General features: G+C 46.8%; 1 protein-coding gene and 2 long non-coding RNA genes across 10 annotated transcripts in view; 1 reads left to right on the forward strand and 2 right to left on the reverse strand.

Moving 5' to 3' along the window:
- tctn1 (tectonic family member 1) overlaps positions 1–19,096 on the reverse strand; it is a 1,200,810-nt gene that overhangs the window by 1,073,674 nt on the left and 108,040 nt on the right. For all 8 annotated transcript variants that reach the window (XM_037262831.1, XM_037262834.1, XM_037262835.1 and 5 more), the window contains one exon: positions 17,437–17,457. In XM_037262831.1, coding sequence (XP_037118726.1) covers positions 17,437–17,457 — 21 coding nt within the window. The remainder of the gene's footprint in view (positions 1–17,436; positions 17,458–19,096) is intronic.
- On the forward strand, positions 8,330–8,945 carry LOC119129553. The gene is made up of 2 exons (XR_005099250.1): positions 8,330–8,520; positions 8,596–8,945. It is a non-coding gene; the product is annotated as an uncharacterized LOC119129553 (long non-coding RNA).
- Positions 12,582–14,304, reverse strand: LOC119129580. The gene is made up of 2 exons (XR_005099275.1): positions 14,146–14,304; positions 12,582–13,154 (listed from the first exon to the last, which is right to left on the reverse strand). It is a non-coding gene; the product is annotated as an uncharacterized LOC119129580 (long non-coding RNA).

The following is a 19,096-nucleotide window of genomic DNA, read 5'->3' on the forward strand; positions in this document are numbered from 1 at the left end:
CTCTATTGACAACAATGGACTTTGTTCGCATTTGGTAAGTTCTTATTTAATATAAATTCATATTGAAAATGGCTAAGGATAGCCCCGGGGCTAAGAACGTGCAGTGTGAAAAGCCCTAAAATGTGATAGGATGTTAGGAGTCATTAGCAGTTTATATGCAGTCAATTTTGGCTTCAGAGATTACACATGGCTAATTTACGTTACAGAGAGTAGCTACAGTAACTCCTGGTTTTGCCTTACCATCTTTCTCAGATAGTAATATAACATAAACGTTAGTCAAACATCCATCCATCCATTTTCTGTACCGCTTAGTCCCCACGGGGGTCGCGGGCGTGCTGGAGCCTATCCCAGCTGTCATCGGGCAGTAGGCGGGGGACACCCTGAACCGGTTGCCAGCCAATCGCAGGGCACACAGAGACAAACAACCATACGCACTCGCACTCACACCTAGGGACAATTTGGAGTGCTCAATCGGCCTACCAAGCATGTTTTTGGGATGTGGGAGGAAACCGGAGTGCCCGGAGAAAACCCACGCGGGCCCGGGGAGAACATGCAAACTCCACACAGGGAGGGCCGGAGGTGGAATCGAACCCGCACTCTCCTAACTGTGAGGCGGACGTGCTACCCAGTGCGCCACCGAGCCGCTGTTATCAGGGCTGTGGACTCGGACTCGGGGACTCGGACGCGGTCGGACTCGGTCATTTTTTGCCGGACTCGGACTCGGTGCTGATTTTGACCGAGTCCACCGAGTCCGACAATAAAAAAATACGTTAAATTTTATTTTCATCATGCTGCTGAGAATGCGCGTAGGAATACTGTCCACAGCCCTGCTACGTTATGAACTAGCACAACTCCGGTAGGGCAGGGAAAATGTTAGCGATCCGACGTCCAATTGGAACGTCGCCTCACTTTTACGTCCGCGCTCTCAGCAAGGGATCCTATATAAGCCGAACCAGCCAGTGTGAAAGCAGTTGCGTTCGTTCTGCATATATAATTAGCTATTTTGTCCCTCGGATAATCATGGCATCCAGAAAGAGTCATGTGTGGACGTATTTTGATGTGCAAGAAGAGAAGGCCGTGTGCATCGTAAACGATACATGTAATGCACGGTTATCGATGGGTTCTGCTGGCGTAAATCAGCAGGCCAACCTGAAGCGCCATCTCAAGAGGAAGCACCCAGAGGCATTCGCGAAGGTAAGCTTTTGATAAATGGATTACAATTGATTTCCGGTATAATACTGTGTTGAGATTACTATAGTCGAACATAACAAAAATTCATGAATTCAAACTCAAATCTGTCCAAAGGTGGAAGAGGAGAACAAAAAGCCGAAAACGACGGCGACGCCTGGTCCATCGCAGATGGCTCAGACATCGATGATGAAGTAAGTATAGTCTGAAATGTTTTTTTTACATTTTTACAAATGATGAAAAATGTATCGATCAAAACTCAAAACGAAAATTGCAGATACATTATTACTTTGGCCATTTCACTAATGATTTTATTTTTTTCTCAGGTTTGTGACAGCGAAAGTGACGCGCAAGACGATCCAATACAAGATGGACCGTGAGGAGTTTCAAAAGGCGGTCACTTCTCTGATTGTTCATGATGGCCTCTCGCTCGTCACATTCCAGCAGTCGGCTATGCGGACACTGCTAGGGCCTGCTGCTAATCAGCTCTCTGTCAGCCTAGACAGAGATCAGGTCCGCCACATGGTGGTGGCTGAGGCCGACAGGTTGAAGGAGGAAATCAAGTCGGAGCTGAGCCAGGAATGCGTATTTATCAAGGCAGACGCCGCCACCAGGCTCATGCGGAACTACATGGGCATCAACGTCCAGTACTTCCGCGACGGGGAGATTAAAATCAAGACTCTTGCCATCAAGGACACCGACGGGGGGCATGACAGTGAGGCGGTCAAGAATGTCATCAACGCAGTCATCAAGGATTTTGACCTGCATGTCCTCTCCATCGTCGTCGATAACGCAGCGACCATGAGCAAAGCCATGCGGCTCATCAATGAGGACGACGAAGATGCTGATGATACTGAAAACGAAATGGATGAGGACGAGGGGGACGTCAATCTGGACGACGAGGTCCAGCTTGAGAAGTTCGCTGGGATTCAGGATGCCGACTTTCGAATGATTCATCACATGCGCTGTGCTATTCACACGCTGCAACTGGCAATTCGTGACGGATTGAAGGCGGAGCATGCTATGAAACTACTGGATAAAGTCCGACGGGTGGTGAAGAGACTGCGGACCCCCAATCTGCTTGCTGTCCTCCGTCGTCGAGGAGGTCTTCTGCCTGTCTTCGATGTGCCCACCCGTTGGGGAAGCACCTACCTCATGACAAAACGGCTCCTTCATCTACGAGAGCATGTCCAGGACTTGGCGGCTGCTTCTCCGGAACTTCTCCTTAACGAGTCAGAATGGAAGAAGCTTGAGACCTTGGCCACGATCCTCAAGATGCCATACGATGTCACGGTCAAGCTCCAGTCGGCCTCAATCACCCCCGGCAGCTTTCTCAAGGAGTGGTCGGCCTTGAAGGCAGCGTTGCGCAAGCAGCCCCCTCTGGCTTCACCAATCACCAATTCAATGGAGCAACGAGAGGACAAGCTCTTCGACAATGATTTTTTTCTGGCAGCCGTCTTCGTCGATGCGCGTTACCGCATTCTCCTCAGCGAAGAGCAGATGGAGCGCGCCAAGAATGGCCTCCGTGCCGTTGTGAGGCGAATCCGGTCTCGTACCCACCAGCACCTGGAGGGGCCGTCGATGGAGGCCGAGGTTGATGGCTCCACATCGACGGAGGAGGATGAGTTTGAAAAATAACTTGACAGCATTGAGCGCCGCCAGCGTTTGTCGGCCGCCACCTCGCCACCCGACATAGATGAAGAAATTGGGGCAATGTTGGCACTTGGTCGAATGAAAGAGAGCCCATTTGTTACAGCTGATCGTTATCCGTCCGGCCTCAAGGCAGCGACTCGGACACTAACAGCAATGCCAATCAGCCAAGTCAGCGTAGAGCGCCTGTTTTCCGGGCTCAAGTTTATCATGTCTGATCAGCGCGGCGCGATGAAGGCTGACTTGGTTGAGGCGATTTTGTTCCTCAGAACAAACTCAAGTCGTTGAATTGAAACTTGAAAGTATCTGTTTATTGTATTCGTTTATATGTTTAATAAAGACAAAGCCATCACAAAACTGTTGTAATTATTTAGATTTTGATCTACCGTAATTTTCGGACTATAAGTCGCACCGGAGTATAAGTCGCACCAGCCATAAAATGCCCAAAAAAGTGAAAAAAAACATATATAAGTCGCTCCGGAGTATAAGTCGCATTTTGGGGGGCAATTTATTCGACAAAATCCAACACCAAGAACAGTCATGAACGAGCAACAACAGGCCGCTAAACGATAGGTATGCTAACGTGGCATAAACACAAACTAAGAGCTGAGAACGGCCCTGACGTAAAATTCAGAGTTATTCAAAAAACTATTACATAAATAACACGTTAATAAAACCATCTGTCACTCCAATTCATTAAATCCATCAATCGTCCTTTGTCAACAATGCGTGCGCGCCGCTGACGGCTCTTGCACTTCAAAATATTCCACAGGCCCATATAACGATATATAAATTATATATCAAATAACTATTATCTAAGCAATAATGTTATCAAACCATCTGTGCACTCTAAATCATTAAATCCATCGATCAAATTCCTCGTCGTTTGTCAACAACGCCGCGCGTGCGTGCGCCCTGACGTCAGCCTCGTCGTTATTCCACAGATCTACTATATAACTATATTGTAGCGTTAACAAAGTTCAAGGAAAGACGTGGGTTTGGTAAACGGCTCTTTATTTAACAAAACAAACTTACAGGCGTGGGGCGGCGTGGACTTCCAGCCACGGAAATGGAAGAGAGCTCCATAGACGATAGACTTAGACTTAGACAAACTTTATTGTCATTTTGTCAACACTGGGTGTACACAAAACGAAATTACGTTGCATACGGCTTTCAACAATGCAGTGGTATTGCGGCTGGTTAAAAAGTGACATTCTATATAAAAATATGAAATAAGATAAGTATAAAGTACAAAGTGCAGCAGTGATAAAGTATGTAAACAGTGCAGGAGACAAAACCAGTATTTACAAGTGTGCAGAGGAATGCTACGTTTGAATGTTCAACAGTCTGACGACAGCAGGGAAAAAACTATTGCAGAACCTGGTGGACCTGCAGCGGATGCTGCGAAACCTCTTCCCAGAGGGCAGCAGGGAGAACAGTCCATGGTGGGGGTGTGATGGGTCACTGATAATATTACGGGCTCGGGACACGCAGCGCTGGGATGACAAGTCCTGAATGGAGGGAAGAGGAGCCCCGATGATCCTCTCTGCTGTCCTCACCACTCTCCTCAGGTTCTTCCAATCGGAGGCGCTGCAACCTCCACACCACACCGAGAGACAGCTTGTCAGAATGCTCTCTATGGTGCTTCGGTAGAACGTCCTCATGATGGGTGGGGGCAGGTGGGCTCTCCTCATCCTCCGCAGGAAGTACAAGCGCTTCTGTGCCCTCTTGACCAGTGTTGTGGTGTTCACAGTCCAGGTGAGGTCGTCTGTGATGTGGACTCCCAGGAATTTAGTGCTGCTGACCACCTCCACAGCTGAGCTGTTGATGATCAGTGGAGCGTGGTGAGGCTGGTTCTTCCTGAAGTCGACGATGATCTCCTTCGTCTTCTCCACATTCAGGATCAGGCTATTGTCTCTGCACCAGCCCACCAACTGCTCCACCTCCTCTCTGTAGTCCAGGTCGTTGTTGTCCCTGATGAGGCCCACCACCGTTGTGTCGTCTGCAAACTTCACGATGTGATTGGTGGTGAACCTGGGGGCGCAGTCGTGTGTCATCAGGGTGAACAGCAGGGGGCTCAGGACGCAGCCCTGAGGGGAGCCTGTGCTGAGGGTGATGACATCTGAGGTGTTCTGTCCGACCCGGACTGACTGAGGTCTGTTGGTGAGGAAGTCTAGCAGCCAGTTTCGAAGGGGGGTGCTGAAGCCCAGGTGTTCCAGTTTTTCCACCAGATGCTGTGGAATGATGGTGTTAAACGCTGAGCTGAAGTCCAGGAACAGCAACCGCACGTGGGTGTTCCTCTCCTCCAGGTGAGCCAGGCTCAGGTGAAGAACGGAGGAGATGGCATCCTCAGTAGAGCGGTTCTGCCGGTAGGCAAACTGGAACGGGTCGAATGTTGGGGGGAGTCTGGAGACGATGTGTTCTTTGAGCAGCCTTTCGAAGCACTTCATCATGATAGGAGTCAGTGCCACAGGTCTGTAGTCATTCAATGAGGTGATTTGAGGTTTCTTCGGCACCGGAATGATGGAGGCAGCCTTGAAGCATACTGGCACTGTGGCTTGGTCCAGCGAGATGTTAAAAATGTCTGTGATGACACCAGCCAGCTGACCTGCACATTCCTTGAACACCCGCCCAGGTATGTTGTCGGGGCCTGGGGCCTTACGTGGGTTGACTCTGCTCAGAGTCTTCCACACGTCGGCTGAGTCAAGGCAGAGTGCCTCCTCTTCCTGGTGGGGAACAGTTTTAACTGCAGGAGTGCTGTTTAGTGCCTCAAACCGCCCAAAGAAGTTATTTAGACCATTTAGGAAGTCAGCATCAACCTCACCCACCGGGGGGGAGGGTAAGTTGTAGTCCGTGATCGCCCGTATGCCTTGCCACATACTCCTGGTGTTATTGGCGTCGTGGAAAAAATCCTGGATTTTTCGACTGTGGCTTCGCTTCGCTAACCTGATGGCACGGTTCAAGTTGGCTCTCGCTGTCCTCAGTGCCTCCTTGTCGCCAGACTTGAAGGCTGAGTTCCGTGCTCGTAGCGTATGACGTACCTCCTCAGTCATCCAGGGTCGTTGGTTGGCTCGGGTGATGATGTTCTTAGTGGTGCTGACGTCCTCGGTGCATTTGTTGATGTAGGCTGAGACAGTCATGGCGTACTCATCAATGTCGATCTGATTGTCATATGTTGCTGCTGATTTGAACATGTCCCAGTCAGAGCACTCAAATAGCGATAGCTATGCTAACGTGACATAAACACAAACTAAGAGCTGAGAACGGCCCTGACGTAAAATTCAGAGTTATTCAAAAAACTATTACATAAATAACACGTTAATAAAACCATCTGTGTCACTCCAATTCATTAAATCCATCAATCGTCCTTTGTCAACAATGCGTGCGCGCCGCTGACGGTTCTTGCACTTCAAAATATTCCACAGGCCCATATAACGATATATAAATTATATATCAAATAACTATTATATAAGCAATATTATCAAACCATCTGTGTCACTCCAAATCATTAAATCCATCGATCAAATTCCTCGTCCTTCGTCAACAACGCCGCGCGTGCGTGCGCCCTGACGTCAGCCTCGTCGTTATTCCACAGATCTACTATATAACTATATTGTAGCGTTAACAAAGTTCAAGGAAAGACGTGGGTTTGGTAAACGGCTCTTTATTTAACAAAACAAACTTCCAGGCGTGTGGCGGCGTGGACTTCCAGCCACGGAAGTGGAAGAGAGCTCCATACAATAGGACCGGGCGTGCGTAAAAGCCATGACCGAGCCCCATCCACCGTCCCCGGACAGCCACCCGGCCGAGCGCCGGCCCCCGACTTCAATCCACGGAAGTGAAAGAGAGCTCCGTCGAGTCAATCTTTGTCCTTTATGTAAACAACGCCGCGTCGCGCTGCTGACGTCGCGCTGCTGACGTCGCGCTGCTGACGTCGCGCTGCTGACGTCGCGCTGCTGACGTCACGCTGCTGACGTCACGCTGCTGACGTCACTTGAAATTCAAATTACAGTAATCCCTTGCTACATTGTGGTTCGTTTATCGCGGTTTCATTTTTTTTTCTTTTTTTTTTTTTTGAAAGTTTTTGAAAAAAAACACATATAAGTCGCTCCTGAGTATAAGTCGCCCCCCCACCCAAACTATGAAAAAAACCGCGACTTATTAGGGGTGTAAATCGCGGGTTTTGTCACGATACGATATCATATCGATACAAAGAAACACGATACGATATTTGCCGATATCTTAAAGCCTGCTGTGATTCATTCACGATACATCACGATATAGTGCTCCACGATCGATATTTTTATTTTTATTTATTTTTTTAAAATAAAAAATATAGAACAATATCCTGATTTATAACAATTCATACGCAAAATCAACAAGGTACTGCAAACTCTTTATTTAGGAAATTACAAGAGTATTGTAGTATACAAAGTGCTTATTTTAACACTGAACTTTATCAAATTCCTATATTTTTTCTCATATAAGTAAAGAAAAATGAATATTCTTTCTTTTTTGTAATACCATTAACTTTAAAGTGCATTACTGAACTATTTATTTACAATAATTTTAATTGTCCGTTGAGCCATCTTTTCTTTGGAATCCAAAGTGCTTCCAAACGAATGACTTGAAGCCCAAAGGGGAGCGAATTTCCTTGTCTTCTTGGACACTAGCCATAGCACCAGCCCGCCCAGGAGCCGCGTAGTTGTCGGCTCCCCTTTCACGTGCCTGCTCTGCTCACAACACAACACGCCGCGTCCTGCTCCCGGAAAGAGGAAGCAAGCAACAATGAACTGGATTTCAAAATAAAGTCGCGTCTAATGTCCGAGGTCAAACACGGCGATATAGATCGATGTTTACGTTTAGCATCGATGCCAATAAATCGTAGAGCATTATATCGATTAATCGATGTGTATCGATGAATCGTTACACCCCTACGACTTATAGTCCGAAAATTACGGTAAATTAGCCTTGAATAAAGACTAAGCAGTAGGGGTGTAAATCGCGGGTTTTGTCACGATACGATATCATATCGATACAAAGCCCAAAGGGGAGCGAATTTCCTTGTCTTCTTGGACACTAGCCATAGCACCAGCCCAGGAGCCGCGTAGTTGTCGGCTCCCCTTTCACGTGCCTGCTCTGCTCACAACACAACACGCCGCGTACTGCTCCCTGAAAGAGGAAGCAAGCAACAATGAACTGGATTTCAAAATAAAGTCGCGTCTAATGTCCGAGGTCAAACACGGCGATATAAATCGATGTTTACGTTTAGCATCGATGCCAATAAATCGTAGAGCATTATATCGATTAATCGATGTGTATCGATGAATCGTTACACCCCTACTAAGCAGTCACATGAATTAACAGAAAAAATGGACAGCCGGACTCGGACTCGTGGTCAAGAGGCCGGACTCGGACTCGGTGCAAAAATCCGACCGAGTCCACAGCCCTGCTAATAATAGTTGCAACTAGCATGTTTATTGGTAACACAATAACAACATTACCATTTGTATTTAACAGTGTTCAGACAGTGCAAAACACACACACGTCTGTACAAGGTAGAACGTTTGATTTGCACGTGCATCTCCCCTTCATACATTGTGTTTTTTTGCAGGACCAGTACACAAGTTCCAGGATTCCGACTGGGGCTGGAGGAAGTGACATCCAGTCAATCTCAAAGAAGTCTTCATTGATGACTAACTATGTATTGTAGTAGCAATGCTCCAAAATGTATTGGTTGTTTTTCTGTTTCCCCAGATGCTCAACCTTGGACGACACTACAGATATCTTCTAGGCCTAATCTAATCTAACCTAGCCTGAGGGGTTTATCGTAATCTTGCAAGATCAAAGATTGAGCTGGACACCCCTGCACTGTAGTTACACGTCACAAAATCAACATTCTGTTGATTCCTGTCTATTCCAGGCTAGATCTGACCTTGACTCATACATGCTGTGTCCATGTTACATGATTAATACACGTCTCTCACACCCATATTGATAGCTTTCTCCTGAAGAGACAAACCAGGGCAAATTTCACGGCCAGTCCAGTAAAATAAAATACAGTAATCATGTGTCATATGTTTAAAATAAAGTAAATTTGGTACGAACCTTTTTCGGTCTTTATTTATTCCTTCCTCTTGCGGGCAGCCTCTATGTTCCGTGTGTTTGCAAATTGCACGTAGCATTCTCTGTGGTAACTTGCATTAGCTAGCACATCTGGAATCGGGCTGTTAACTGTTAAATTGAATGTTTTAACAGCAAATTGTGCTATTGCACTCTCTGGGACATCTCAATTAGCCCACTGCAATGTACAATTAATAAATTTGACCCAACTTGTCACTGAAAATGGAATTATTTTAGTGGGCTCTTTACATGAATTGCACACATGCATGCAGCACTCCATCTTCAATCTTTCCCACTGTAAATACCTAAATAAATGAATAAATACGCCACCTAGTAACGTTACAAGCACTAACGTTAATATCAGCTCAGTGGCCTAGTGGTAGAGTGTCCGCCCTGAGACTGGAAGGTTGTGGGTTCAAACCCTGGCCGGGTCATACCAAAGACTATAAAAATGGGACCCATTCCTACGTGCTTGGCACTCAGCATTAAGGGTTGGAATTGGGGGGTTAGATCACCAAATGATTGCCGGGCGCGGCTCCGAATGTTTCAGCACACCCAGATGTGTGTGTGACAATCATTGGGTCTTTACCTTTCTTTCTTTATAACGTTAACGTTAGCCATCTAGGTTAATTGCAAGCAAGCTCGGTAACGTCAGCATGGCTGAATACAGTTTGCGAAATATAAGAGGAAATATGCCAGGGTTCAACTATCTTAGTAAAATTTAATGAAAACACTACACAAGTTGGATCGTGGTCTTGAAAGTTTTATTAGAATTGTATTTACTGTCTTCCAATGCAATGCAGACAGCATGCAGTTCCATCTTGTTTACATTTTGGGAGGTCCTTAATCCCCGTATGCCAATTGTCATTGATTTATCAGATACAGGTGTCCAACGATATGCATGAGAAAACATTTCATTAAAATTTAAGATGAAAAAGGATGACCAAAAATTACCTCCCAACAAATTATTTTTGACTTAATATGATAACTAGATATCACACACAAAGAATTGTGTACTCCCTCGATGCAGATCAATCAAGTTCACTTAAATCGCGTTCGGCCCGCCGTCTATCTTTAGAGAAAAATGTTCCAATGTGCGGAGGCGCACCAGTTCCAACGACCCCCGGCTGGTGTATCGCAAAGTCCAAGGTGGCAGCAACAGAGTCTGAACCGCGCACAGCGGCAAATGGGGAAACAGAACTGCGCTTGGCAGAAACTCGGGAACAGAACCGCAATCAGCGGAAACTCGGGAACAGAACCGCCCTCGGCGGAAACACGGGAACAGAACCGCCCTCGGCGGAAACTTGGAAACAGAACCGCCCTCGTCGGAAACTCGTGAACAGAACCGCAATCGGCGGCATTCGGGGAGTCAGAGCCGCAATCGGCGGCACTCGGGGGGTGAGGGGGGCAGAGCTGTGCGCAGCAGCAGGAGTCAAGACGTGCTGCAGCCGTGGGAGCGGGGGTCGGGTGATGATCCTGGTCCGGCACCGCTGGATCGAGGTCCAACGGCGGCCGCGAGTCCCATGGCGCTGGGAGGAACTCCAATGGTGGCCGCGGATCCGGCGACGCTAGGGTGGATCCCGATGGCGGCCGCGAGTCCGATGGCGCCGGGAGGAACTCCGATGGCAACCGCAGATACGGCGACGCTGGAGTGGATCCCGATGGTGCACGTGCGTTTGGCGTCGCGGATAGGAGCTGGTGGCGGCTGTAGGTCCAAGCGCTGGTCGCTGTGATGGTCGGTGTCTTCAGTCAGGAAATGAGTGGAGCCGGGCGACCAAATGCAGCTTGGACCAGGGTTTATTGAAGAGAAAAGGGAGTTGGAAGGTGGGCAACAAAGACACAGACGGGATAGAGACTCACGGCCAGCAGACAGGCAAACAATAGTCCGCTCGGACACGGAACAGAATCTGACCGTGAGCCTCCAGACAAGACCGGGGGGAAATTAGATGACAGGAACACTGGGCGCGGACAGGGACGGAAAACAACAGTAGACACCGACGAGGAACACACGGGCATGGTTTAAATACATCAGGTAACAAGAGGGAGCAGGTGACAGACATGACGATAACGAAGGGGTGTGGCTGAGGGAAGTTGTCGGCCGAGCGTCTCTGGCACGGCACGTGACACCAGTTGTCCCCCATTTGGGAAGAAATTGTCAGAAATCCACCCTTGTCCAGCGCAATATTTTCTGTTGTAAGGAAATCTACCACTTGCTTTTCCACGGATCGATTTTCTACCACGTCTCCATCATCTGTCCCATTTTGACGTCTAGGCGAGACCTTGAGCCCAGAAATGATCACATCATTCATTTCATATAGTTGGTCGATATCTTCCACTCTATGAGAATTTTTAACAGCTGATCTTTCTTGGCATTCTCATCTTTGAGAAATGCAAGTTCTTTCATCTTGGTTTCTATTCCAATCAATCGAGTCTCCATTCCATTTAGTGTTCATAGTTTTCTGCTGATTTGCTTCCAGAGTTTTCATCTGGTTGAAGAGAAATTCCAAAGTATTGTTCGTTGCCTGGTCCTTTTTTGGTCCCATTGCTCCGAAGTTTTCTTCTTTTGCTCTTACGTATCTTGTATGAATAAAGCTAGTTTGTATTTAGTAATTTATATTTTGCATGTCTGTATGCCATTATCTCTCAGTTTGCAACAGTAACCTTGTGAGAGGAACAGAGAACATCCAACCCTCTCGGCTGCTTGAATTGAAAGGAGGTTAATTGGTTGCACTGTATAAACTTTTTTTGAGCCACAAAAAAAGATAGTGCCAGTCAAGGATGACACGCATTGCTAAAGAAATAGGATGTAAGACTCGCTCCCACTCACTGACCGGCGTGATTTTTACATTTTTACATCAACCTCTGTTATTTTGTCCACTGTTACACATAAAATTATTAAAAAAGATTAACCAAGATTCACCAAGATTAACCAAGATTAACCAAGATGGCGCCGCGTTCAGATGCTGCGGCTCACGGCTCTCAGCTTCAGTGTTTGTTTTTACGTTTTCTATATGTCTATTTGTGGACTTTTTGTATTTTTGCTTAGGCGGTACACCACTATAGCCGACGGGACCTCGTAGACATCGGCTATCGACATAAGACCGCAGTCTCGAGGGAATTTCAATACAGCCAAAACATCCCGAATGAACTAGCAAGACCACCGGACTCTCCGTGGATTGTTGTCGGGACTGGGAAGCGCTGCAGGCGGAGGAGGGAGAGGGAGAGGAAGCAGAAGCGAGGCCGCAGGTCCGCCCTCCTGCTAAGGCTAAAGAACCAACCGCACAAGCCACCCCTCCCGAGCCTGTATCTCACCCACGCCAGATCTCTCACCCACAAGATGAAAGATCTGGAACTACAGCTTGCGGGAAATCGCTATGTTCATGACTGCTGCGCCTTCATTATCACGGAGACCTGGCTGAATCTGAAAATCCCCGATGCTAGCGTGCAGCGAGCAGGCCGTTCGCTACACCATTGGGATCGGACTGTGGACTCCCGCAAAAATAGAGGTGAGGGGCTCTGTATCTATGTGCATGAGGACTGGTGCAACAACAGCAGCCTCATAGCGAAGCACTGCTCCACCGATATTGAGTATATGTCTGTTAGATGTCGGCCCTATTCAATACCGAGAGAGATAACAGTGGTGATCATCACCGCTGTTTACATCCCGCCAAATGCTAACGCTAGCACGGCGCTCTCTCTCCTGCTGAACACCGTCAATGAACAGCAGCGGGTCCACCCCGATGGTGTTCACATAATAGCAGGAGACTTTAATAGGAACAATCTGAAGACTGTACTCCCACAGTTCCACCAGCACGTTAAGTGCCCAACAAGAGGGGAAAGGACTTTGGACCACGTGTACTCCAACATCAAGCACGGGTACAGAGCCATGCCCCTCCCCCACCTCGGACAGTCAGACCATCTCTCCTTGCTTCTCATCCCCGCATACACTCCTCTCAGACGCAGATCCAGGCCCACCACAAGGACTGTAACAACTTGGCCTGGAAATGCACTCAGCCAACTCCAGGATTTTCTTCAAAACACGGACTGGGACCTATTTCACCACCAAGACCTGGCTATGTTCACAGACAGTTCTGGACTACATCAAGTTCTGCATGGGAACTGTATGTGTGGACAAAACCATTCGGGTCTTTCCCAACCAGAAACCCTGGATGACCAGCCATGTTCGCTCACTCCTCAGGGCCCGTGACTCTCCCTACAGGTCAGGCGACAGAGCCCTTTACTGAAGAAAGGGATTAAAAAAGCCAAAGTGGACTACATGAGGAAGATGGAGTCCCACCTCGCCAGCAACAGACCACGAGAGGTGAGGCAGGGCATCCAGACCACCACCAACTTCAGGGGCTGTGATATGACGTCAGAACCAAGTGAGTCGCTGGCAGAGGAGCTTAATTGCTTCTTTGCCCGCTTTGAATCCCCACAGCCTCACTCACCTGCTGTAGCCCTCCCCCCACCCCCATCCACCCCCATCCACACCAGATCCCAGCACCCCTCCACTCACTGTAGAGGAGCAGGAGGTGAGGCGTGTGCTCCAGGCAGTAAATCCCAGGAAGGCCCCTGGTCCAGATGGAGTACCTGGCAAAGTTCTCAGAGCCTGCGCCCACCAGCAGTCCCCGATATTCTGCAGGATCTTTAACCTCTCGCTGGCACAAGCAGTCATCCCCACCTGCCTGAAATCAGCCACAATAATCCCCATACCAAAAAAGTCACCCCCAACCAGCCTCAACGACTACTGCCCTGTTGCCCTCACCCCGGTAAGAATGAAGTGCTTCGAGAGACTGGTTCTCGAGCACATCAAGGACTGCCTCCCCCCCACACTCGACCCCCATCAGTTCGCATACCGGGCGAACAGATCCACGCCATCACCATAGCTCTGCATGCTGTGTTGAGTCACCTAGAACAGCAGCAGAGCTATGCGAGAATGCTCTTTGTGGACTACAGTTCGTCAATACGATCATCTCAGACGTTCTGGTCACAAAGCTGGACACTCTGGGCCTCCCCCCTCTCACTTGCACCTGGATCAAAGACTTCTCGACCAACAGGCGCCAGACTGTGAGACTTGGCACCCAACTTTCCTCTACACGCACACTGAGCACTGGTTCACCACAGGGCTGCGTGCTGAGCCCCCTCCTCTACTGTCTTTATACCCATGACTGCTGTCCGGCCCACGGCAACAACATGATTGTAAAATTTGCTGATGACACCACAGTGGTCAGGCTGATCTCGAATGGTGACGAGATAGCCTATAGGGAGGAGGTCCAGAAGCTCACAAACTGGTGCTCCGCAAATAACCTGGCTCTGAACACCAAGAAAACAAAGGAGATCATCGTGGACTTCAGAATGAAAAAAAGAGACCCCCCTCCCCTCTACATCAACAGCGAGAGTGTGGAGAGGGTCCATGACATCAGATTCCTGGGAGTCCAGATCTCTGATGACCTCTCCTGGACACGCAACACCTCAGCTGTCATCAAGAAGGCTCAGCAGCGTCTACACTTCCTAAGAGTCCTCAGGAAGAACAGTATGGATCAGAAGCTTCTGCTGGCCTTCTACCACTCCTCCATTGAGAGCCTACTGACGTACTGCCTGACCACCTGGTACGGGAGCTGCACTGCTACAGATAGAGGGAGGCTACAGAGGACAGTCAAAGCAGTGCAGAGGATCGTCGACTGCCCTCTCCCCTCCCTGACGGACATATACAACACCCGGTGCGTCAGCAGAGCTCACAACATCATCACAGACAACACACATCCCGCCTCCCAGCTGTTTGAACTGCTTCCTTCTGGGAGGCGCTACAGAGACATTCGTACAAGGACTACCAGACTGAAAAACAGTTTCTTCCCAAGAGCCATCACCACTCTGAACTCTGAGAACAACACTAACTATAATACAACACCAATACTCCTTTAAAACTACGTGCAATAACTTTATTTTTACTTTCTGTACATACCTCATTCATGTTAATATAAATACCCACATTGAACATACCGTAAATAAGATCTTCACTTTTATTCTTAGACTTATACTGTAAATAAGATCTTTCACTTTTATTATTAGACTTCCTTTATACTTTTTCAAATTTGTGTAATGTTTTGCACTAGAAAGGGAGTCGCTCTTCAAATTTTGTTGTACAACTAAGTTGTAAAATGACAATAACGGGCTTTCTATTCTATTCTATTCTATTCTATTCTATTCTATAAATGTGATCACATCATGCTGTAAAACACACTATGTGTACCATAAATGCATTTTACTTGACAGCGCACGGCTGTCTCGCAACGCACAAAAAAGGATATTGGCTGCCTGTTTCATTTTCTCAAATCTAACATGGGTAATCAAATCTTACATGTTTGTAAGATGAGCGTTATTCAATTACCGCCTTTTCCGTGCATAATGCGCCCCCGTGCATAATACGCACCATAAAAATGGCATGTCGGTGCTGGAAAAAAGCCTGTACCCATGTATAATACGCACCCAAATTTTGACTCTTACTTAAGTCCGTAAACGTAAAATTATTTCAGAAAAAAGATAATCTTTGGGAACAACCGGTTGTTATTCTGCCGGTCAGTATCACTGCGCATGCGCTAGCAAACTCGATAGCGAAGAAATGTTTCGGATTTGTGTAGGGTACATTGTGACAGCAAACGAGCAGGGGATCGAGCAAGCGTCTGATACGAGAGCATTGTGTTCGTATGGAGTGTGTTTGAAGTGAACAGCAGAGAAGAAAGGAACAAGGCAAAGTGTTGTGAAATAAAATATTACCTGTAATACGCATTTTGTTATTTGCTGATTGAAACTACTAATTAAACTGTGAATTGAAACTAATAGGAAGAAAACTGAACTCTCGCTCTTTATATAGCTGATGTGTCTTGCGTATCCGTTCTGCGCATACTGTAATGGCGGCCTCCATATGATATCCGGTCTGCGATGGAGATTAAAAAACAAACAATATTTGACAATAACAACATTTTCTTCAAAAATTGTTGTACCCATGCATAATGCGCACCCCAGATTTTAGGACAATAAATTAATTAAATTTTGCGCATTATGCACGGAAAAAAACGGTATGCAGACTTTGGATAAAACCTGTTCAATGTCAAATTTAATAGATTTCATGTTGAAATAACTCAATCACGGTTCTTTTTTGGTGCAAATCTTGGCAATTGTGCCATTTGTAGTGGCAACAGTCCTTGCGGCACAGTAGACAAATGGTAACTCCCTCTGCCTCCCAGTTCTGAGGGTGCCTCTGAGCAATGTGCGTCACTGTGGACAAGCGTGCGAAGCGCGGCAGCCAGCCTGTCCCGAACGAGGCAGGACAACAACCAAGCTCCTGGAGGGACAGGCAGACAGTCGGCCCAAACAGAGTGAAGTGTATCAAGCAAACAGGAATCAGGTGACAGGCGTGCATGTGTCAAGGCAGGCATCTCGCTACACAGTGGATCAGGCAAACGGGAATCAGACGCTGTGAATGTGTGTGTGCCAGACTTAAAAAAATAAAATAAAAATCTGCGATGCACCGAATCTATCTGCAATATTTGTTTTTAAAAAAAATCCGCGGTAGAACGAGGCCGCGATAGGTGAGCCGGGAAGTAGCGAGGGACTCCTGTATTTAATTGAAATTGCTGATCCGAACAACCAATGATTTATAAAGGAAAATCTTGAAAATAATTAGGGGTGCCCAAACCTTTGCATACAACTGTACATATTTTGTAAAATGTACTTTTGTTTGTTTGTCATTATACAGTTATACATCACAGAAATCTAAGAAGTGGCTGGCAACCAGTTCAGGATGTCCCCCGCCTACTGCCCCGTGGGGATAAGCGGTACAGATAATAGATGGGTGGATTACTGAATTAATGCTGGCTTGGAGGCGCAAGCATTTGCCTGGTTGTTGACGTTCAGGTGTCAGTGTAGGGCCACACTATGGTCATTGGTTGAGTGTATATAGACAAGGTGTGGCTGAGTGCTTCTTTGGAAAAAATACTTGCTTCTGAACTAAATCACACATCAAATTTAACTGGAAACACTGCATTCCAGGAAACGGGCTATGCACCGGCTCGAAGCAGAAAATGCTCGTCATGATGCCCACTGAAGTCAGCAACCAATAAAACATTTGGGCAGAAAGTAGCAGTGGCAGGAGAAAAACATTTTAAGGGCTACTTAAGCTTTTCCAAAATATTTTACTGGATTTCCATTTCCACATATTTCCCTGAAGTGAAAAATATGTGAATAATTTTGTGCTACAGGACATGGGAACCTTGAAAAGGCAAAGGAAGATAAATGCCATGTCTGTTTGTTGTGGCTGTGATGCAACAGTTTTAGCATTTGTGTAAAACAAGCTTTGGATCTGAAAAATGCTTTGTTTAGTTAATTTCTTAATTGACAAATATAGCAATATTTTATATCAATGTGGAGTCACAATTTTGTGATTTTTTCACAAGAACACAAACAGGGGATACTTACAGTGGCACCTCCATTCCTTCCCTGTAAAACAAAATAAATAATGACATTTTACTCACTTGTTCACATGCTTACATACGTGTACACACAGCAAAAAGCTGTAGATTGCACTTGCAGTACCGGTACCTCGAAAAAGTCTTTGTCCTCATCTGAAAATCTTTTTTTTTTTTTTTTGCATAGTTTCTGAGAATGTGCTCTCCAATAAAAGACAAATTGATACAAATCTCAATACACGTACATACAATTAAGGGTACGATTAAAGTAGGATTAAAGGATGATTAGATTTTAAAGCGCTTTAATTCATTGTGGTCACATCTTTTATGCAATGTATTTTTTACACAAATGCTCCATGTACAATGCAATACAAATATATTTTCATGGCACATCTTACAAAGCACTTCTCATATAGTAATGGGACAACCACAAAGACAGTGAAAACAGTAAATTGAAGCACAAATCAATATACAGTAGCGGAACAATAACAGTCAGTCGAAAGCCAAAGAATAAGAATGGGTTATCAAATTAGTTTTAAAAATGGACAGGGACACGTCTTTTAAGTCAAAACTAATATTCAGATTCAAATCATTTTTTGTTACATGGTTCTGAGCGATGTGCATCACTGCGGAGAAGTGCGGGAAGCGCGGCAGCCAGCCTGTCACAAATGAGGCAGGACAACCACGTGCAACACGGACTATTCATTTAGCGCAGTGGTTTCCAACTCCCGAGGATGAACGAGGAGATCAAGACCTTCATTTCCAGATGCGACATCTGCAGGTCGGTGGACCCAAAACAACAGAAAGAGACACTACATCCACATGACATGGACAGCAGACCCTGGGCCAAGGTAGGAGCAGATATTTTCTCCTTCCACAACAAAGACTATCTAATAACAGTGGATTATTATTCAAATTTCTGGGAGGTAGATTACTTATCTGACACTAAGAGCGATACCGTTATCAGAAAACTAAAGGCTCACTTTGCCCGACAGGTATCCACTGTTATTTCAGATAATGGACCCCAATTTGTATCCCTGGAGTTCTAGCGCTTCAGCCAGAAGTGGGGCTTTGAAGATAGGACATCGTCGCCGGGTTACCCACAGAGCAATGGGAAGGCAGAATCAGCAGTAAAGACCGCCAAGCGACTGATGCTGAAGGCTGCAGCAGCGAGACAGGATCCCTACTTAGCCATGCTGGATCATCGAAACACACCAAGCCAGGGTCTCAACACAAGCCCAGCACAGAGACTGCTGAGCAGGAGGACCAGGACTCTGCTTCCCACAAAGAACACACTGCTGGAACCTGAGGTATCACATAACGACCAGGGACTGAAAAACAACAGAGAGAGACAAGAAAAATACTACAACCGCACAGCAAAAGTCATGGACATTCTTACAAATGGCGACAGTGTAAGAGTACAGCCCTGTGACACACACAAGAACTGGAGACCAGGGAAAGTGGTTCAGCAAGTGAGCCACAGATCGTATGAGGTGGAGTTAGACTCAGGCGGGGTCCTGAGAAAGAATCGTCGCCACCTCAGACGCAGTCTCACAGAATGTTCTCCAACACAAGAGGCACCCACACAAACACCCACGGAGGATGCCTCATCATTGGATACCCCAGCAGGGGAACAAGGACACACACCAGATCGGGTCGGCAAGTTATCA

This window comes from Syngnathus acus, chromosome 10 (assembly GCF_901709675.1).
Source record: "Syngnathus acus chromosome 10, fSynAcu1.2, whole genome shotgun sequence".
Lineage (NCBI taxonomy): Eukaryota > Metazoa > Chordata > Actinopteri > Syngnathiformes > Syngnathidae > Syngnathus > Syngnathus acus.